Source organism: Bos mutus, chromosome X (assembly GCF_027580195.1).
Source record: "Bos mutus isolate GX-2022 chromosome X, NWIPB_WYAK_1.1, whole genome shotgun sequence".
Classification (NCBI taxonomy): domain Eukaryota; kingdom Metazoa; phylum Chordata; class Mammalia; order Artiodactyla; family Bovidae; genus Bos; species Bos mutus.
Window position 1 is genome coordinate 34895723 of NC_091646.1, and position 20483 is coordinate 34916205.

At 41.0% G+C, this 20483-nt stretch overlaps 1 protein-coding gene across 2 annotated transcripts; it reads right to left on the reverse strand.

The window, feature by feature from the left end:
- Positions 1–866: 866 nt before the first annotated feature.
- Positions 867–3839, reverse strand: TCEAL1 (transcription elongation factor A like 1). 2 transcript variants are annotated; one of them, XM_070365337.1, is made up of 2 exons: positions 3206–3356; positions 867–2828 (listed from the first exon to the last, which is right to left on the reverse strand). In XM_070365337.1, exon 2 carries the CDS (start codon positions 2814–2816, stop codon positions 2337–2339), a length of 480 nt encoding a protein of 159 aa, XP_070221438.1. In that variant the 5' UTR covers positions 2817–2828; positions 3206–3356; the 3' UTR covers positions 867–2336. The 2 variants fall into 2 exon arrangements, with proteins under 2 accessions (XP_070221438.1, XP_005895697.1); XM_005895635.3 differs by lacking the exon at positions 3206–3356 and adding an exon at positions 3693–3839 and having other exon boundaries at positions 1755–2828.
- Positions 3840–20483: the final 16644 nt, after the last annotated feature.

The following is a 20483-nucleotide window of genomic DNA, read 5'->3' on the forward strand; positions in this document are numbered from 1 at the left end:
TGTACTTTACTCATATTGTGAGGAAGTAGTGCAAGGCATTACAAAATGTCAGTCATAGAAAATACATCTTGCTGTTTTGTCAACTCTCTTAGGTTTTTATTTATTTATACCATATTTATTCTGTATATGGTCTTGCTTTGCTGCAAAAAAATCTAAACTTTTTGTTTATTTTTGTCTGTGCCATGCCACATGTGGGATCTTGGTTCTCCAACCAGGGATCAAATCCATGCCCCCTGCATTGGAAGCATGGAGGCTTAATTATTGGGCCACCAGGGAAGCCTCCCCCCCAAATTAAATTTTATGTAGTAAAATTGATTTTTCCTTAAAAAATAAGGAATTTTTAATTCCTTATTTAAAAATATGGTTGGACAAGGCTTTTACCTCTTTAGTTTTCTTATAATCATCTGTACTTCTATTTATGTCATAATTTATCCTTACTAAAACTAGGAATATATTGTATATACCTAGCAGTCACTTTCTAGCTTATGTGCTTATAAACAGAAAAGCAGATTTAGTGGGTCTGGGTTAGAGCCCAGGTCTCTGCTTATTTTATAGGAGAAACACTGACACCTGAAATATTTAAATTTTACCGTTGAATTTGGGGAAACAGTACCTCTCCCAGACCCTTTGGAATTGCAAGTTATACTTTCTAGAGATGTGAACACACTGAAGCTTATGTAGTTCATCAGACAGACTGGGTTCATGATTGGGTTACAATTCTGAGAAATTATTAACCACTGTCTGTGTTTCTAGAGTGAATACAGTCAGTAAAACAAAATTTTAGGTTTTTACAAACAAGTTTAACACAGAAATCATATCTGATACAGACATATAGTAATTTAATGACTTACAAAGTATTTCTGCGTGTTTCTTGTTGGTGTAGGGTGGGGCAGATGGGTAATATCCTAGCTTGAGCTTAAGTCATAATTTCCTCTTATACATACTGAGCAAATTAGAGGAATTGGTAAGGCAAGCCTGCCAGAAGCCTCTGGGAGAGAACTCACCCTAAGACAAGTATTGGAGAATTACAACCATAGTTATCCTTGGAAATCATTTGAAAGAGGGGGGTTCCAATTCTAGGCACATAGCATTGTGTCTGGCTCACAATTTTTTCTCCAAGCCCAGGTGAACTCATGTTTGCGTCCAATGGAGAAAAGGGAGGCTTTCGGGAGAAAAGGGCTATTTTGCTAAGAATTCTATGAGACTTAAGAGGTTTTAAGCAGCACTGGAATGGTATCCACCTGGATAGGTGTAATATTAAAGCTAGAGAAGGGGCATCCTTCATATATCTTAAGAGACGGTTCATTCAGCTTTGGTCCTGAAGGGACTCCAGAGCGATCAGTAAAGCTATGCACCTGGAGAACTCTGGTACCTCAGCTGTGATGGGGGCCACGGAAGGAGCAGGATCCAGGAGAAGGGGCAGCTATAGCCAGCAGACATGGCAGTATCCAGGAAAGAGAACAGCAGGACAGGAGGAGTATGTAGCACTTATCTGGCATCACACAGGATTTGTGAGTGCAAACAAGACCTTTGGGTACCATCCCCAGTATGTGAAGGCAATCTATAGGGGATGGGTCCAGCCTGTGCCAGTAGGGGAAAAAATATAGCTCACATGACCTTCACCTCACTTGGTTCCACTGAGGCCCCGTAATAAATAAACCATAAATAATAAATCATCTTATTCCTATTTAAGTAGGAAAACAATACCCTTAAACAAATGTGAGTACAGTACCTGGTTTACATTTCTGTCTAAGAGATTCAGGAAAAAAACAGGGGATTTACTTTTCTTTTTTAAAGTTCTGAAAAGTATTTATTAAGTGCCACATTATGTTTATAAGCTGATTGACAAATTATTTCATTGCTTTACAATTTTTCCCATTGTATTGTCTTTTTTTTGGTAACACATGTAAAATGTGTTCATCTTGAGAAAATGAGAAATTCAGATGAAGCAAAAATGAAAAAACAAACCACCTGTTATCCTACCACACAGATAGTCACTGTTAAACCTCTTTAGTATATACTTTGAGTTTTTTCTTTGCATATTAATATATAAATATACACTTTTTACAAAAATGGGATACTACATATACTTTTTGAAAATTGCTTTTTTCCACTCCACAATATATACTGTGCATCTTCCCATGCAAATGGAGAAGACATGATAGAAAGAGGATGTCTTGCAGATGGGGGTGAGACGCAATTTTATGCCAGTTACAAGAGAAATACCTCAAAGCCACACAAAAAGTTCAGATTAGGAAGACGTTGTAAGGTATGTAAGAAAAAGCAACGTTCAAGTAATAATACATCAGGCAAAACAAAATTCAAAGCCGAACACATTAAATAGGATAAGGACGGTTCCGCCTGGCCTTCCAATGCATGACCATCAGTTTGTTTCGTACTCGCTTCATCTCTTCCATCTCCTCTGCTACCTTTATCATCTCCTCGTTGCTTAAATTTCTGCCGTGTATGTCCCCTCTAAATTGCGGGCGGGAGCGGGCCAGCCTTTCCTTAAAGCTTCCCTCTTCTAGCTTGTGTTTGCCCACTCCGCAGGGAGGCTGCTCCATGGGAGGGCGCGCCTCAAAAAGGTCCTTCCTCGACAGGCGCTCCTGAGGAGGGCGCTCCTCGGACTCGAGCATCTCGGGAAGAAGCTCAGGAAGGAGTTCGTCGGGAAAGAACTCCTCCTCCGAGGACACCTCCTCCGAAGACTGCTCCTCCGGAGACGACTTTTCGGGAGACGGCTCCACAGAAGGCCGCTCTTCATCCGCCTTGGGCGAGCTCTGTGGCTGCTCCTCGGGCTCTTTGCAGGCTTTTTCCATGTTCAGGATGGTCTTTTTTTTAAAGCACGGTGATACAGAGGAGACAAGAAAGAGGCGAGTCAGAATACGCGCTGCCTGGACTAAGACCCCGCCCACGAGTTCCAATACCTGCCTCTTCCCCAGTCTGGGCCCGGGTCCGTCAAACTACGCTGACGGAGGGGCTCTCCGGGCCCCGGGAGCCCGCCGCGTCTGGCTCCCCTCTCAACCCCCGCCACCTTGTCGCCCCCTCCTTCCGAAAGCCCACCATCTTCCCGGCAGGCCTTGCCACACAGGCCTCTCCCGCAGGGACCGGGGCGGAGCGGGCCGGCGGTGCCGTGGACCCGGCTCCCTCCAGCAACCTCCTTCGCACCCCATCCCGGCCCGCTGCCCACCCCTTCCCCTATCTGGACCTCTCCCGGCGGCTGGTTCCGAGGCGGCCTCTCCTCCAGGTGCCCCGCTGTGACCTGCGGAGCTGCAGACTGTCGCCGAGACAGGGTAGGGGGCGGGGAGGAGGGAAAAACTGACACACGCCCCTTTTCTGGGCAACGGCCGCCGCCCCCCCGTATTCCCCTGCCCCCACCCTGCTCCATCTGAAAGCTTCGTCCTCCCCCCCCCACCCCGCCCCTACCCAGTAACGCTCGTCATTTCTATTCAGGCGGGAAGTGAAAGCGAAGGTCTGCTTAGAAACTATTTCTCAACGCCCGTGTTGTCTTCCCGGACTGGGGGATCCACTCACCTCCCCAGCCCACTCCCTAGACCACCATTTTTTGTACCGAAATGGGGGCGCGGGGGCGGGGTTTTGCAGGGAGAACGCCTGGACTCAGTGCCATCCCAACCCCAAAGGTTACTGGGCAGCACCAACACTCACACCGATTTAAGAGGGCGAAGGGGACTTACTTTCTTCTGCTTTTCCCCTCGTCCAAAGGGCGATAGGCATATGGTGTCTGGACAGGCAAAAAGGACCAGGACGAGAAGGACTTGGGCAGACACGGGCTCTGGTCACGTGAGGGCCGCGCGTCACCGCCGAGCTCAGATCCCCGGTTACCACTCTGACCGGCGGCCGCGCTGCCGCAACCAGCCGGTATTTCTTGATCCCCGACACACTAGACATCGTCACTCACCTCTCTTTTGTTTATGTGTGCCTTTTGTTGGTTACCAGAGACGGTCAGCATCCAGTCTTGAGGGTTATTGCCTCTTCCTCTCTGTCTCTTCCCTTGATAACACCTCTCTCCCTCATTCTCCTGTCATCAGCTACCAAGGCCCATTATTTCCCTAACAGTTCAGATCCTGCACTGAAACTGGACTGTTTCTCTTTAATGAGTCACTATCATATGCCACCTCTTCCAGTTTTAATCCACATCCATAACTCAATCATGTCCGTTTAGGTGCTATCAAAATGACTCTCATGTCTTGTCATTTTCGTGGACAATAAGCTTTCACTTTTCCGTGACTTCAGGATTTTTTGAGTCTCTAGACCTAAATCACAAACAGAAGCGCCAGTCTAAATTAGTAATCATTCAGTTCTAGAACTCTAGAATAAAGTAAAGTTTGTAAAAAACGTGAATCTAAAAAGACTGAGTACTTTGATTTTCATAAGTCAGAATGCACATTCATGCATCTAAGTACAAATAGTTTGAAAACATTGATTATCTGAAATGGGAGCATTTTTGATAGAGAACATGGCATTATTAATGGGCTTCCCTTGTAGCTCAGTCGGTAAAGAATCTGCCTGCAGTGCGGAGATATGGGTTCAATCCCTGGGTTGGGAAGATCCCCTGGCGAAGGAAATGGCAACCCACTCCAGTATCCTTGCCTGGAAAATCTTACGGACAGAGGAGCCTGGTGGGCTGCAGTCCATGGGGTTCCAAAGAGTCGGGCACGACTGAACGACTTAACACTATGGCATTACTATATATATATATGTATGTATTTGCATATTGTATATATGTACTCTACATATATATACAATTCAGTAATTATAATAGAAGTAAGAATTTGCTGGAACTCAAAAGATTCAGCACAGAGGACATTCATATTAAACTATGCAATAATTCTGTGGACTGCACACAGTAGCAGGATTAAAATCATGCTAACACAGTTATTACAAGCATATGTTTTTGGATCTAATGATGTTTTATGATATTCAACTTCATACCTGCGTCTCACACCAACCTAGATGCCACTTTATCATGCAGATGCCCTTTCTTCCAGAGAGCAGACTATACCTCTCCTCGCTGTATTTTACACTTTCAGGGTAGGTTACCATTACACCTGTGAGGATCCTAGGTGGTCTAGTAAGTTTCCAAACAGAAGTTCATATGTGGAATTCCCCATTTTAAGAGCTTTTAGTCACTTTTCTTGAACATCTAATTTACTTTGTGTTGAGAAGCATCAAAACAGCTAAATATTAATTTACCTTTATATCCTTTCCATAACTGTTTTACTTTTCTATTTTTTTATGTCTTAAAAAAAAATGGCAACCCAACTGATTCTTTTTTTAATTTTTAAAAATGTATTTATTTTTCTAGTATTTTTGACTGCACTGGGTCTTCGTTATTTCGAGCGGGGGCTACTCTCTAGTTGCGGTATGAGGGCTTCTCATTGCGGTGACTTCTCTTGCTGCAGAACATGGGTTCTAAAGCACATGGGCTTAGGCACTCCATGGCATGTGGAATCTTCCCAGACTAGGGATTGAACCTGTGTCCTGTGCATTGGCAGGCAAATTCTTAACCACTGGACCACCAGGGAAGTCCCAATATATGTCTTTTAAACCAAGTTTCAATGTACCTTCTTTATTCTTTTTTTGCCAGGTCACACAGCTTTCAGGATCTTAGTTCCTGGACCAGGGATCCAACCCACAGACTAGGGATCTTCTCCCTACAGTGGAAGCCTAGATTTTTAACCACTGAACCACCAGAGAAGTCCCTTTATCCATTTCACCAAGATTTGACTTCATCATTTGTATGGTTTCTTTCCAAGGGGAACCCCATTCATTTATTCTTTTATCTTTTTTTCCCTTACATCCTGTGATGGCGAACTCACTACCTTAAAAGACACCCCACTGAAATTTCAGACAGTTCTAATCATTCAGTGTACCCCCTATTCCCCCCTCTTTGAGCTGAAATGTGCCTTCCTGTAATTTACACACATTGGTCCTGGTTCTCTCTTCTGGAGTGTTACAAAAGAAGTGTGTGCATGTGTGCTAAGTTGTTTCAGTCATGTCCAACTCTTTGCAACCCCATGGACTGTAGCCTACAAGGCTTCTCTGTCCACAGGATTTCCCAGGCAAGAATACTGGAGTGGGTTGCCATGCCCTCCTCCAGGGGGTCTTCCCCACCCAGGAATCTAACCTGAGTCTCTTACATCTCCTGTACTTGCAGGTGGGTTCTTTACCACTAGCGCCACCTGAGAAGTCCGCAAAAACATATAAAATAACAAACGTGCCATTTACCCTTGACAGCCTAACTCTGGCAAAGTTAACATTCTGCTTCTTTCCCCTGCCCACCTGTGAGACACTGTGCGATATTCTCGAGTTTTCTGTGACTCTACTTCCTCATCTGCAAAATTGGAGACAATTAGTACCTACCTCATAGGACTGGTAAGAGGAATCAATGAGTCAGTATATGTAAAGGACCTGGAGTAGTGCCCAGCAGATAGAAAGCGTTCTATAAGTATTAACTGTAATAATAGTAACTAATGATAGTATGATAATACTAATAATACTACTAATTATCATCCTTTTTTATTAACATTAATTGAACATATGTGCCAGGCATTGCACTAAGCACTGTCACATACGCTATCTCATTTAATCTTTAAACAATTATGTTCTCATTGTTTTTTGGTTCAGTTTAATTTCCCAAGGTATTTTGGCTCATTCTAATGTGATATATTTGTTCAAAGTCACTCACCATCCTACATGCTCCTGAATTTATAAATGTCTGAAAATACTGAATTTCCTTCCTTGTGTAGCATGGAAGGATTTGGCCACATCCTTCATTCTAGAATAGCTGAGTTATATCTACAGATGCATCCTAAGATCGTACTAGATTTCGTGGATGCCATATCACACAGTTGAATCCATTTTAAGTTACAATCAGCTGAGAACCCCCCAATCCCTATTAATGCACTTCTGTAAATCAGTTTAGATTTTCTTTTAAAGAGATTATTTATTTACTTAGTTTTAACTGACCAGGGTCTTCATTGTTGCATGTCGGCTTTTTCTAATTGCAGTGATTTCGGGCCATTCTTTGCTGCAGTGTGCAGGCTTCTCATTGTGGTGGCTTCTCCTGTTGTCGAGTGGAAGCTCTCGGCATGTGGGCTTCAGTAGTTGTGGTGCACAGGCTTTGTTGCTCTGTGGCATGTGGAATCTTCCCAGACCAGGCATCAAACCCATGTTCCCTGCATTGGAAGGCAGATTCTTTATCCACTGTACCACCAGTCTATAAGTTTAGTTTAACCCAAGTGCAGAAGCTTGTATTTTTCTGGGTTAAATGTCTGTAAGACTCACTTCCTCATTCTTTGAATCCAGATTCAGTACATTAGCTACAAAATATTAGTTTATAGCACACTATTAGTACAAAATGGGATGATAACTTCAGCAAGCTCAGGAAAGATCTAAGGGAGATCCTCAGCAAAGAGCTCTGACTTCTAATGAAAAAAAATAAATTCCTTTTCCCTTTGGGTGTGGCAGCCAGGAGTATGCCCTGCCAGACCAACCCCCCTCCTTTCCTTTCTTAGGGTGGATTTACCTTCTGCTGCTGTGACTCATACAATAAAGAATCCACCTGCAATGTGGGAGACCTGGGTTCAATCCCTGGGTCAGGAAGATCCCCTGGAGAAGGGAATGGCAACCCACTCTAGTCTTGCCTGGAGAGCTGATAGAAGCTAATGGTTGCCTCTGAAATCTCCCAAACCAATGTAAATTAACCCTTAATGAGAACTTGGTAAACATGGAGGGCAGACAGGGAGGTATGAGGAATTAGAACCAGAAAGAAGGAATGAAGACAGTGTCTTTGTATTGGCTCTAAGTCTCTTCCTGACAGTAGATAATTTGGGGTTCCTTTGAGAGGATAAGATGAAGAGGGTTCTGCCATGGTGACAACCATTTGGTACAAAGGAATGTGGTCTGCTACTTGGCTCATATGGGGGGAGGGAAGGTGATGATGATGAAATAATTCTTCCCATGGATTTGATTTGATACTGCTGATTTAGGGTCCCGTAAGAGTTTAGTCTAAGGAACTCCGTTTTGAAAGTGAGATGCCTCAGGTTCTGGGAGGTTACAAATTGTTCCCATGGAAACAGATAATAGTGAGTAGCAGTGGTTCAGTCACTCAATCATTTCGTGTTTGACTCTTTTGTGACCACATGGCCTGTAGTCCTCCAGGCTCCTCTGTGCATGGGATTCTTCAGGCAAGAATACTGGAGTGGATTGCCATTTCCTTCTCCAGGAGATCTTTCTGACCCAGGGACCCGTCTCCTGCATTTCAGGTGAATTCTTTACCATTGAGCCACCAAGAAAGCCCAGTGAGTGGCAGAGATGGGATTTAAACCCTGGTAATGTGACATGAGACACTGAACCTTTAACAACTTTGTAAAACTGCTACTGGGCAGTGGGCTGTAGCCATTTTTACTCTCAGTCAAGGTGGACAGTAGAGGCCTTTTCAGGGAGCAGGAGCTGAAGGTCCCAGAAGGCAGGCAGAGCAGCCATGCAGGCCAATGGGGAAGACTGTCAGCCCCTGCCAGCTGCTGCCATGACAACAGTCTCCAGGGGCGTGGCCTTTCTCTGGGAGCTCTGAGGAAGCCCAGGGTAGGTCTCTGGTTCAGGGATTCCTGCTCCCTGGTGAGACTGCACTTGTGTGGCAGATACAGAGTCCCCCTCACCCTTGCCTGCAGAGCCCCTCTCCAGCACAGACTCCATGGAGGTCTGGTTTGCCTTTGCAGGGCCCATCTGTCTGGAGATGGTCTTGAGGAATTCTGCTCTCTCCAGCCCAGAGGTTCCCCCTGCTGCTACCGCCTCTGCATTCCTTCCTAATGACACCCATGTCAGTACTTGGATCTCCAGACTTGCTTCCTGGGACTGTAGCAGGCCCCATCCAGCCTGGGGCTCCCAGGCCTGCCTCCCCTACTCCCGCCCCAGGGGGAATAGCCAGGTGGGAAGTGCAGTGACAGGAGCCCCCTCTCTTCTGCTTCTGGCCTCATCCTAACTGAACCAGGACACACATACACACACACGCCCACACACACACTGCAGATGTCCAGAGAAATGAGGAAGGGACACACACACACACACACACACACACCCTTGCAGATGCCCAGAGAAAGAAGGAAGGGACTCTGAAGAAAGGTGGGGTGGCACCTCAGTTTTCTGGGAGACACTCATGGGGAGGGAAGGCAGGTGCAGACCTGGACTGAAGGACGCAGTAGCGGGCTCTTGGCTGGGCAGGGCTTGGGCTGTCACTGGCTGAAGGGCTGTGGAGGCTGGCTGCCTTCTACCCTTCTCCATGCCTTTGTATCCTCCTCCTTCTCCCTGAAACGTGGTCTCAGGGGCTGTGGTAGAACAATGAACACGGTCCCTTCTAGATCAGGATGCTCTGAGTCCACACTGTCCACCAGAGTGGAGTGAGAAGGGGTCTTTCTTAGGAACACCATTTCGCCTGACTGGGGGCCTTTCCAGACTGGTGGCTGCTGCCTTTCTCAGAATCCAGATGAACTTAGAGCACAGAACTCTTCCCTCCTGAGCCCCAGCATTCTCACAGCCTTACTCACTCTTGGCGTCTTGAACTCTCAAGAGGGTCCAAATCAACCCTAGTTTTTTGAGGTCTGGGTGATAGAGGTAGGGACAGAGGCATGGTAGGCTATGTAATTTGTGGCGCCCAGTGTAAAATGACAATACAAGTCCATTTGTTCAAAAAGTAAGGAAGAAAGTGCTATTAAAAATATTAAAATATAAAGCTTTTCCCCTGTGGTCCCTCTTTTGATGTTTTTTAAATAGACTTCGTTTTTTTAGAAGTTTTTGATTTACAGAGAAATTAAGAAGATACTATAGAGAATTCCCAAATACTCTGTACCAAGGAGCATCTTGTGCTTAGTTACTCAGTGGTGTCTGACTCTTTCTGACCCATGGAATGTAGCCCACCAGTCTCCTCTGTCCATGGGATTCTCCAGGCAAGAATACTGAAGTGGGTGGCCATTTCCTTCTCCAGGGGATCTTCCCGACCCAGGGATTGGACCCAGGTCTCCCACATTGCAGGAGGATTCTTTACCGACTGAGCCACCAGGGAAGCCACTTTATACATTAATATAATACATTTGTTGTAATTAATGAACCAGCATTGATACATTGTCATTAACTAAAGTATTGCCTGGAGAATCCCAGGGATGGTGGGGCCTGGTGGGCTGCCGTCTATGGGGTCGCACCGAGTCGGACACGACTGAAGCGACTTAGCAGCAGCATACTTTATTCAAAGTTAGTTACTTTTTTTTTTTTTTTTTAGATAATGCCCCTTTTTACTCCTGGATCCTATCCAGAATACTTTGAGTTGTCATGTTCTTAGGCTCCTCTTAGCTGTGACAGTTTCTCAGACTTTTACTGACTTTGATGATTTTTATAAGTATGAGCCAGGTATTTGTAGAACGACTGTCCATTTGAGATTTGTCTCATGTATTTCTCTTGGTTAAACTGGGATTATGGGTGTGGAGAGGAAGATCACAGGATAAAGTGCCATTTCATCACATCATATCATAGCTACATGCTATTGATATCATGATCATTGATGTTGACCTTGACATTGTGCTTTTTATTTATTATTTAATGTTATTCCAAGTAAAGTTGAAAATTTTAACTATTACCATAAATTTTACAGTCTGTATTCTACAATATCATTGTTAAATGCAAATACATGAGTGCTTGACTCATATTCAAAATCACCAAAATTGCATAATTCACATTTTGTAGCTCATACATGCATATTTATTTACTTCTTAACAGAACAGTGGAAATGTTGCACAAAACTCACTCAACTGTTTTTATGTTACTTTTTGGTACACGCACATGTGCACATTCTACACATGTAAAATGGAATTGCAACTGCTGGTCTATCTTTTCTTTGTCATCATTTTTAACAGTAAGTGGTTGGCAAATACAAGGAGGTAACATATGTCCTTGATGGCTCAGTGGGTTAGGAATCTGCCTGCAATGCAGGAGCCACAGGAGATGCGCGTTCAGTCCCTGGGTCAGGAAGATCCCCTGGTGGGGGAAATGGCAACCCACTCCAGTATTCTTGCCTGGAGAATCCCATAGACAGAGGAGCCTGGAGGCTACAGTCCAAAGGGTGGCAAAGAGTCAGACACGACTGAGCACTAAGCACAGACGCACAATGTATGTCAGAAAGGATATGGTTGGATTTCTTGGTCATTTGTGTTTCTTGGAATGGGACTATGTGTTAAAAGTAAGTTCTGGGTGGAATCAAGAGGGTGGCCTCTCCAGGCTCTCAGCAGTCATAAAAGTAACCAGATTACCAGCTTCTTGCTTTGAGTCTTGCTAAGCTCCCATTCAAGGCTCCATTGGAATTTGGTGCTCATGGGGCGCAGGGAATGCAACATGCAAACTGAACAGCAAGAATGACAGACACACATATTGTGTATTTCCTCTCCTATCCTTTTGCCAATACTATGCTGTCTTGGTTACTACAGCTTTATAGGAAAGCTCAAAGTCAGTTATTGCCAGTCTTCTGATATTCTTTTTCAAGGTTGCTTTGACTGCTACAGATTCTGTGCATTTGCTTACAGATTTTAGGATCAGCCTGTCAATTTTCACACATACACAAAAGCCAGCTGGGAACTTAATTGGAATTATACTGAGTATACAGATCTGGGGAGAATTGCCACTTTGACAGTATTGAGTTCTCTGAAACATGAACATGGTATACTTTGTCATTTGTTAGGTCTTCTGTGATTACTCTCAGCAGTATATTGTAGTTTTCAGTGTATAAGTCTTCATGTATTTCCTAAAATTTATCCCTACTGACCACTCTTTTTGATATACTATCGCAAATGGTATTTAAGTTTTTCATCTTCTAATTGACTGTTTCCAGTATTTAAGATATATACTTGATTCATATATAGCTACCTTTTATCCTGAGATGGTTACCAAAATGCAGAGACAGTTTGGAGGAAATAGAAAAATGGCTTTATCTTTGCCTGGCAAAGGGGAATACACAGCAGGCTAGTGCCTCAAGAACTATGTCCCCTCTCTCTAGGGAACTGGAGAGATTTTTATATTCCAATGAAAGTCTTGCTTTTTTTTTTTTTTTTTCTTTGCAAAGTTTCAAAACAGCCACAGCTGGTACCAGGCAACTCAGCAAGTGTTTTTGTTTTACAGTTTGGTAAAATAAACTGAAATTTTACTGTTACAGTAAAAACCAAAAATTTACTGTTTGATCTGGTGTCCCTGAAGTTATTGACCTGGGACCTTCTTTCTGAAATGCAGAATGCACAACAGGGTGTTGGAGGAGGAGAATGCCATGTGTAGAGTATAATCTATATGGACTCAGAGAGTAGTTAGCTTTGTGAAGGACAAGTCTAGCTGCAAATGTTTGTTAGTAGTAATAGCTAAGGAATAACCAAGATTGTTTAACTCTTGCAGGCCTGTTTGGCTAGTATGTGCTGAGGACTGTTCACTCATTTCTGTTCTTGCTGCAACAAGACCATGCTAAATTCACTTATTAGTTCTAATAACTTTATATAGATTCTTGGCTTGGTGATTTAGTTGCTAAGTTGTGTCCAACTCTTGTGACCCCATGGACTGTAGCCTGCCAGGCTCCTCTGTCCATGGGATTTCCCAGGCAAGAATACTAGAGTGGATTGTCATTTCCTTCTCCAGGGGATCTTCCTGACCCAGGAATCGAACCCAGGTCTCCTGCATTGCAGGCAGATTTTTTACCAACTGAGTTACAAGGGAAGTCCAATATAGATTCTTAGGGCATTCTATATACATACTCATAATATTCCTGCAAATAAAGACAGTTTTACTTCCTTCCCCATCTACACACTTTTTCCCCTGGCCTTAATTGAACTAATTAAGATTTCCAGTACATTGTCGAATTGTTCTTGCTGTTATTTAGTTGCTAAGTCATGTCCAACTCTTTGGGGCCCCATGGACTGGAGCCCACCAGGCTCTTCTGTCCGTGGGATTTCTCAGACAAGAATGTTGGAGTGGATTGCCATTTCCTTCTCCAGGGGATCTTCCTGACCCAGGGATCAAACCTGCAACTCTTGCTTGGCAAGGGTATTCTTTACCACTGAACTACCAGGGAAGCCCCACATTGTTGAATAGCAGTGGTGAAAACAGGCATCCTTGCATTGTTCCTTTAATAGGAGGAAGGTGTTCAGTCTTTCACTATTAAGTATAATGTCAGCTGTAGTTTTTTCATAGATGACTTATTTCAGGCTGAGGAAATTCCTTTCTAGTCAGAATTTCCTAAGAAATTTTATCGTAAGTGGGTACTGTCTTGGATCAAATGCCTTTTTTATATCTGTTTAAATGTAATAATTTTTCTCCTGTATCCTGTTAGTATGTTGAATTATATTGTCATGACCAAGCTCATGATAAAGCTCATTTATTATACTTCTTATATATAGCTGAGTTCAATTTGCCAACATTTTTTAAAGAATTTTTGCATTTATGTTCATGAAGTATATTGGTCTTAGATTTTGTGTAATGTTTTTGTTTAGTATCAGAGTAATTCTAGCCTCATTATGTAAGAAGAGACCTCTTTCTCTAATTTTTGAAGGAGTCTGTAAAATTCGTATTATTTCATCCTTGAATGTTTGATAGAATTCACTAGTGAAGACATCTGGGCCTGGAGTTTTCCTGTAAGTTTTTAATAACAAATTATTTTTTTTAATAGATACAGGGAGTGGCATGCTGTAGCTGGCTTGTACTAGCTAATTGAAAACTGATTGCTTTCATCTCTTAAATCTTCATTCAGTGATGTCACATTGATAGCTTGAAATTGGCCATGGTTTACACCATAGAAGCTAGATATGCTTATAAATTAAGGACTTTATTTTCTTCTAGAGACCTGATGGTTAAAATCCATTCTTCTCTTCAGGTCTTCAATGTTTTAAAATTTTTATTTATTTATTTTTGGTTGTGCTGGGTCTTTGTTGCTGCTCTCGGGCTTTCTTTAATTTGCCGCAAGTGGGTGCTATTCTTGGTGGCTTCTCATTGAGGTAGCTTCTCTTGTTGCACAGCATGGGCTGTAGGTACAAGCAGGCTTCAGTAGTTGCAGCACAGGGGCTCAGTAATTGTGGCTCACAGGCTCTAGAGCACTGGCTCAGTAGTTGTGGCACATTGGGCTTAGTTGCTCCATGACATGTGGGAACCTCCCAGACCAGGGATCGAACCCATGACCCGTGCACTGGCAGGCAGATTCTCAACCACTAAACCGCCAGGGAAGCCCCTTCAATTTCTTTTTGAGTGACTTTGGCAATTTGTATCTTTCTGGGAATTTGACAATTTTATGTATGTCATTGAGTTTATTGATATAATTGTTACTCATAATATTCCCCTTACTATCCTTAAAATGTCTGGAATATCTGTAATGATGGCCTCTTTCATTCTTTTTTTTTTTTTATTTATTATTATTTTTTTATTGAAGGATAATTGCTTTACAGAATTTTGTTGTTTTCTGTCAAACCTCGACATGAATCAGCCATAGGTATACATATATCCCCTCCCTTTTGAACCTCCCTCTCATTTCCTCCCCATCCCACCCCTCTAGGTTGATACAGAGCCCCTGTTTGAGTTTTCTGAGCCATACGGCAAATTCCAATTGGCTATCTATTTTACACATGGTAATATAAGTTTCCATGTTACTCTTTCCATACATTTCACCCTCTCCTCTCCTCTCCTCATGTCCATAAGTCTATTCTCTATGTCTGTTTCTCCATTGCTGCCCTGTAAATAAATTCTTCAGTACCATTTTTATGGATTCTGTATATATGTGTTAGAATACGATATTTATCTTTCTCTTTCTGACTTACTTCACTCTGTATAGGTTCTAGGTTCATCCACCTCATTAAAACTGACTCAAATCTGTTCCTTTTTATGGCTAAGTAGTATTCCATTGTGTCTCTGAATCAGACTTCTTTATCCATTCATCTGTTGATGGACGTCTAGGTTGCTTCCATGTTCTAGCTATTGTAAACAGTGCTGCAATGAAAAATGGGGTACACATGTCTTTTGCAATTTTGGTATCCTTGGGGTATATGCCTAGGAGTGGGATTGCTGAGTCATATGGTGGTTTTATTCCTAGTTTTTAAAGGAATCTCCATACCCTCTTCCATAGTGGCTGTATCAATTTACATTCCACATTCTTTTTTAAAAACAGTTTTATTGAGGTATTATTCACATATCATACAATTGAAAGTGTACATTTCAGTGGTTCTTAGTATATTTGCAAATATGTGCAACCATCACCACAGTCAATATTAGAACATTTTCATCATCTCAGAACAAAAGTCCATACACTTTAGCTATCACCCATCAGCCCCCTCATTCTCCCCAAACCTAGGAAACCACTCTTCTACTTCATGTTTATATGGATATACCTATTCTAGACCTTTCGTATGAATGGAGTCACATAATATGTGTCTTTTGTGACTGACTTCTTTCACTTAGCAGAATGTTTTCAAGGTCCATAAATGTAGCATGTATCAGTACTTTATTGTTTTTTATAGCCAAATAATATTCATCATCTGGATATACCATACTTTAAAATCCATCCATCAATTAATGGACATTTGGATTGTTTTTGCCTTTTAGCTATTATGAATAATGTTGCTTTAAACATTCATATACAAATTTTTGTGTGGACATATATGTTTTTGTTTCTCTTGGGTGTATAACTAGGCATGGAATTACTGCATCATATGGTAGCTCTGTGTTGTGTATTTAGAGTCATCTTGCTGCAGTCCATGGGGTCACAAAGAGTCAGACACGACTGAGCAACTAAACTGAACTGAACTGTCAGTGTCTACAGAGATGTTCATAGGGATTCTGATAAGGAGTGCATTTAATCTGTAAATCAAGTGGGGATTATTGTCATTTTAACAATATTAAGTCTTCTGATCCATGGAGATGAGATGTTTTTCCATGTTTAGAGCTTTAATTTCTTTCAACCATGTTCTTAAATTCTTTTTTTTTTTTTTTTCCTTTTGGTTGCACTGGATCTTGGTTAGCTCATGGGCTTTTTCTAGTTGCAGGGAGCATGGGATACTCTTTACTGTTGTGCACAGGCTTCTTATGGTGGCTTCTCTTATTGCAGAGAACAGGCTCTAGGCATACAGACTTTAGGAGTTTTAGCACACAGGCTCAGTAGTTATGGCGCACAGTCTTATGGCGCATGTGGAATGTTGCCAGACCAGGGACTGAACCTCTGTCCCCTGCATTGGCAGGTGGATTATTTTCCACTGTACCACCAGGGAAGTCCTGTTCTTAATCTTTTTAATGTATAGTTCTTACACTTTTGTTAAATTTATCACCAGGTATTTTATTTTTTGATGCTACTGTAAATGGAGTTGCTTTCTTATTGTCACTTTTTTGGGATTGTTCATTGCAAGTATATAGAAATACAGTTGATTTTTATATATTGAAATTGTATTCTGCCACCTTGTTGAACACATTTATTAGTTTTAATAGTTTTTTAGTGGAGAAGGAAATGGCAACCCACTCCAGTATTCTTGCATGGAGAATCCCAGGGACGGAGGAGCCTGGTGGGCTGCCATCTATGCGGTCGCACAGAGTCGGACATGACTGATGCAACTTAGCAGCAGCAGCAGCAGTTTTTTAGTGGATCCTTCAGGATTTTCTATATAAAATCATGTCATCTGTGAATAAAAATAGTTTTACTTCTAGCCTTTCCAATCTGGATGCCTTTTCTTTCTTTTTCTTTCTTTTTCTTGCCTGTCATAACTAGAACCTCTAGCACAATGATGAATTGAGGTGGAAAGAGCAGACATCCTTGTATTGTTCCTAATCTTAAGGGGAAAACATCCAGTCTTTCACCATTAAGTATGTTAGCTATGCATTTTTTGTATATGCCATTTGCCGGGTTGAGGAAATTGTCTGCTATTTCTAGTGTGTTGTGTGTTTTATCACCAAAGATGTTTGATTTTTTAAAATACCTTTTTTTGCACCTTTTCAGATTATCATGTGGTTTTTGTGGGGTCTTTTGTTTGTTTATTCATTTTATTTTTGGCTGCACTGCGTCTTCTTTGCAGGACATAGGCTTTCTCTAGTTGCAACAAGGCGGGGGCTACTCTTTGTTGCGGTGTGTGGGCTGCTCATTATGGTGACTTGTGAGGTGTGCAGGCTTCAGTAGTTGCAGCACTGAGGCTCAGCAGTCTCAGCTCGTGAGCTTAGTTGCCCCACAGCATGTGGGATCTTAGTTTCTGGACCAGGGATTGAACCCGTGTCCCCTGCATTGACAGGTGGACTTTTAACCACTGGACCATCAGGGAAGTCCCTGTGTTTTATTCTATTGCTATGGCATTTTACATTGGTTAAATTTTGGATGTTAAGCCAACCTCACACTCCTGGGTTTCCCTTGTGGCTCAGATGGTAAAGAACCCGCCTGCAATGCAGGAGACCTGGGTTTGATCCCTGGGTTGGGAAGATCCCCTGGAAAAGGGAAAGGCTACTGACTCTAGTATTCTGGCCTGGAGAATTCCATGGACTGTATAGTCCATGGGGTCACAAAGAGTTGGACACGACTGAGGGACTTTCACTTTTCACACTCCTGGAATAGATCCCACTGGCTCACCATGTATAATTCTTTTTATATGTTGCTGAATTCACTTTTTGGTATTTTTGTGGTGGATTTTTGCATCCATATTTATACAAGATATTAATCTGTAGTTTTCTTTTCATGTGGTGTCTTTGTATGGTTTTGATAACAGGATAATACTGACCTTACAGAATGAGTGAGGAAGTATTCTCTCCTCTTGTATTTTTAAGAAAAATTTGTGAAAGAGTAGTAGTAATTCTTCTTTATATGTTTGGCATAATTCACCAGTGCAGCAATCTGGGCCTAGATTTTTCCTTTTGGAAAAGTCTAGCTTTTTGTTTACTAATTAATTCTCTTTACTTTTTATAGGTATGTTCATATTTCCCATTTTGTCAGTTTTGGTAGTTTGTGTCTTTTTAGGAATTTGTTCATTTCATCTAAGTTATCTAATGCATTGGCATACAGTTATTCTTAGTATTCCTTCATAATCCTTCTATTTCTGTAAAGTCAGTAGTAATGTCCTGTCTTTCATTTCTGACTCTAGTAGTTTGAGTTTTCTTTATTTTCAGTCTATAGGTTTGTCAATTTTGTTGATATTTACAGAGAACCAGCTTTTAGTTTTATTGATTTTCTCTGCTATTTTTCTATTCTCTGTTTCAGTAGTTTCTGTCTGGTCTTTTACTTCCTTGCTTCTGTTTGCTTTAGGTTTAGTTTGCTCTGTTTTCTGAGGTCTTACGGTAAAAGGTTAGGTTATTGATTTGAGATCCTTCTTCTTTTTTTAATATAGGCATTTATTGCAACACATGTACTTCTAAGCCTTGCTTTAGCTGCATCCCATAAGTTTTGGTATATTGTATCTTCATTTTCATTCATTTCAATATAACTTAATTTCCTTTTTTTATTTCTTCTTTGATCTATTGGTTATTTAGGAGCATGCTGTTTGATCTCCATGAATTTGTGATTTCCCAAACTTCTTTCTGTTTCTGTTTTCTACTTTCCATGTTAGCAGAAAGCACACTTAATAGTATTTCTAATCTTTCAAGTTTATCATGGTTGATGATAAATATATCATGTGGTCAACTATCACATGTCAACTAGCATGTGGTCTATTCTGGAGTATATTCCATGTGTACTTGAGAAGAATCCTATTATTGTTGGGTGGAGAGTTCTATAGATGTCTATTAGTTCTAGTTGGTTTATAATGTTGTTCAAGTTTCTATTTTTTGTTGGTCTGCTGCTTTGGTGTTCTATACATTATTAAATATTGAAAATCTCCAGCTATTGTTGAACTGTCTACTTTCCATTTATTTTTATAAATTCTTCTTCATGTATGCTAATGTTCTCTTATTAGGTGCATATATGTTTATAACTGTTACATCTTTCTGATAGATTGACCCTTGTATCATTATAAAATGTCTCCGTCTTTACTAACATTTTGTGTTAAAGTCTATTTTGTCTGATATTATTATAGTCACGTCAACTTTCTTATGGTTGCTGCTTGTATATCATTTTTATCCTTTTACTTTAAATCTATTTGCATCTTTGAATTTGAAGTGTGTCTCTTGCAGATAGCATATAACTAGACTTTATTATTTTTTTAATATTTATTTTATTTATTTGGCTGTGCTGGTCTTAGTTGTGGCATGCAGGATCTTTGATCTTCATTGTGGCATCTGGAATCTTTAGCTGCAGCACATGAAACTCTTAGGTGCAGCATGTGGGATCTAGTTCCTGGGCCCCCTGCACTGGGAGTGCAGAGTCTTAGGCTCTGGAGCACCAGAAAAGTCCCTAGCCTTTTTCAGATCCAGTCTGACAACTCTATCTTTTTTTGCATAGTCTAATCCAACCACACTTTCTATTAATACTGATGTAGTTGAATTTACTTTTTTTTTTTTTTTTTTTTTTTTTTAAACTTTACATAATTGTATTAGTTTTGCCAAGTATCATAATGAATCCGCCACAGGTATACATGTGTTCCCCATCCCGAACCCTCCTCCCTCCTCCCTCCCCATGGGACGGCCCAGAGGGATGGTATGAATTTACTTCTACTTACCACTTTACTTTTTGTTTTCTATGGCTCATAATTTTTTTTTTGTTCCTCTATTCCTCTTTTGCATTAAGTGAATATTTTCTAATGTTGCATTCTAATTTCATTAACTTTTTGGCTATATTTTTTAGTTATTTACTATATAGATATTAATTTACCAGAATGAGCTGCAGATTGGTAACTAATTTAATTCTAGTGAGATACAGAAAAATTATTCCTGTGTAACTATTCGCTTTACCTTTCTAAGACTTTATTGTTTTATATATATATGTATAAATATATATATATTTATATATAAATGATATATAAATATATATAAATTTATATATAAATATATATAAATTTATATATATATGATATATAAATATATATATGTATATATATATACACACACATATATATATGTATATATATCCTCTTACATATATATGTATATATATATATATATGTATATACATATATATATGTAAGAGTCAGGTACAAAGAGCAACTAAGCATGACCATGAGATATCTATATATATGACACCTATATCTCTTCAAACCCAACAATATATTGTTATAATTATTACTTTATATAATTTAGGAGAGAAGGAAGGAAAGCTAGTATATATTCATAGCTTTTGTTATATAAACCTTCTTATGCATCATTTCTGGGTCTCTTCACTTGGCTTCTCTGGATTCGAGTTACCATTGTGAGAGAGTCAATTCCTAGGCAGGTTGGTAAGAAGTCTGGGGTCCCCGAGGAGGAGAAAGAGGTTTGGGGCTGTCAAAGGGGAGATCAGTTCAGTTCAGTCGCTCAGTTGTGTCCAACTCTTTGCGACCCCATGAACTGCAGCATGCCAGGCCTCC

Excerpts from the sequence above, each read along its gene's own strand:
- TCEAL1 (XM_070365337.1), bottom strand. The coding sequence starts at position 2,816 with ATGGAAAAAGCCTGCAAAGAGCCCGAGGAGCAGCCACAGAGCTCGCCC.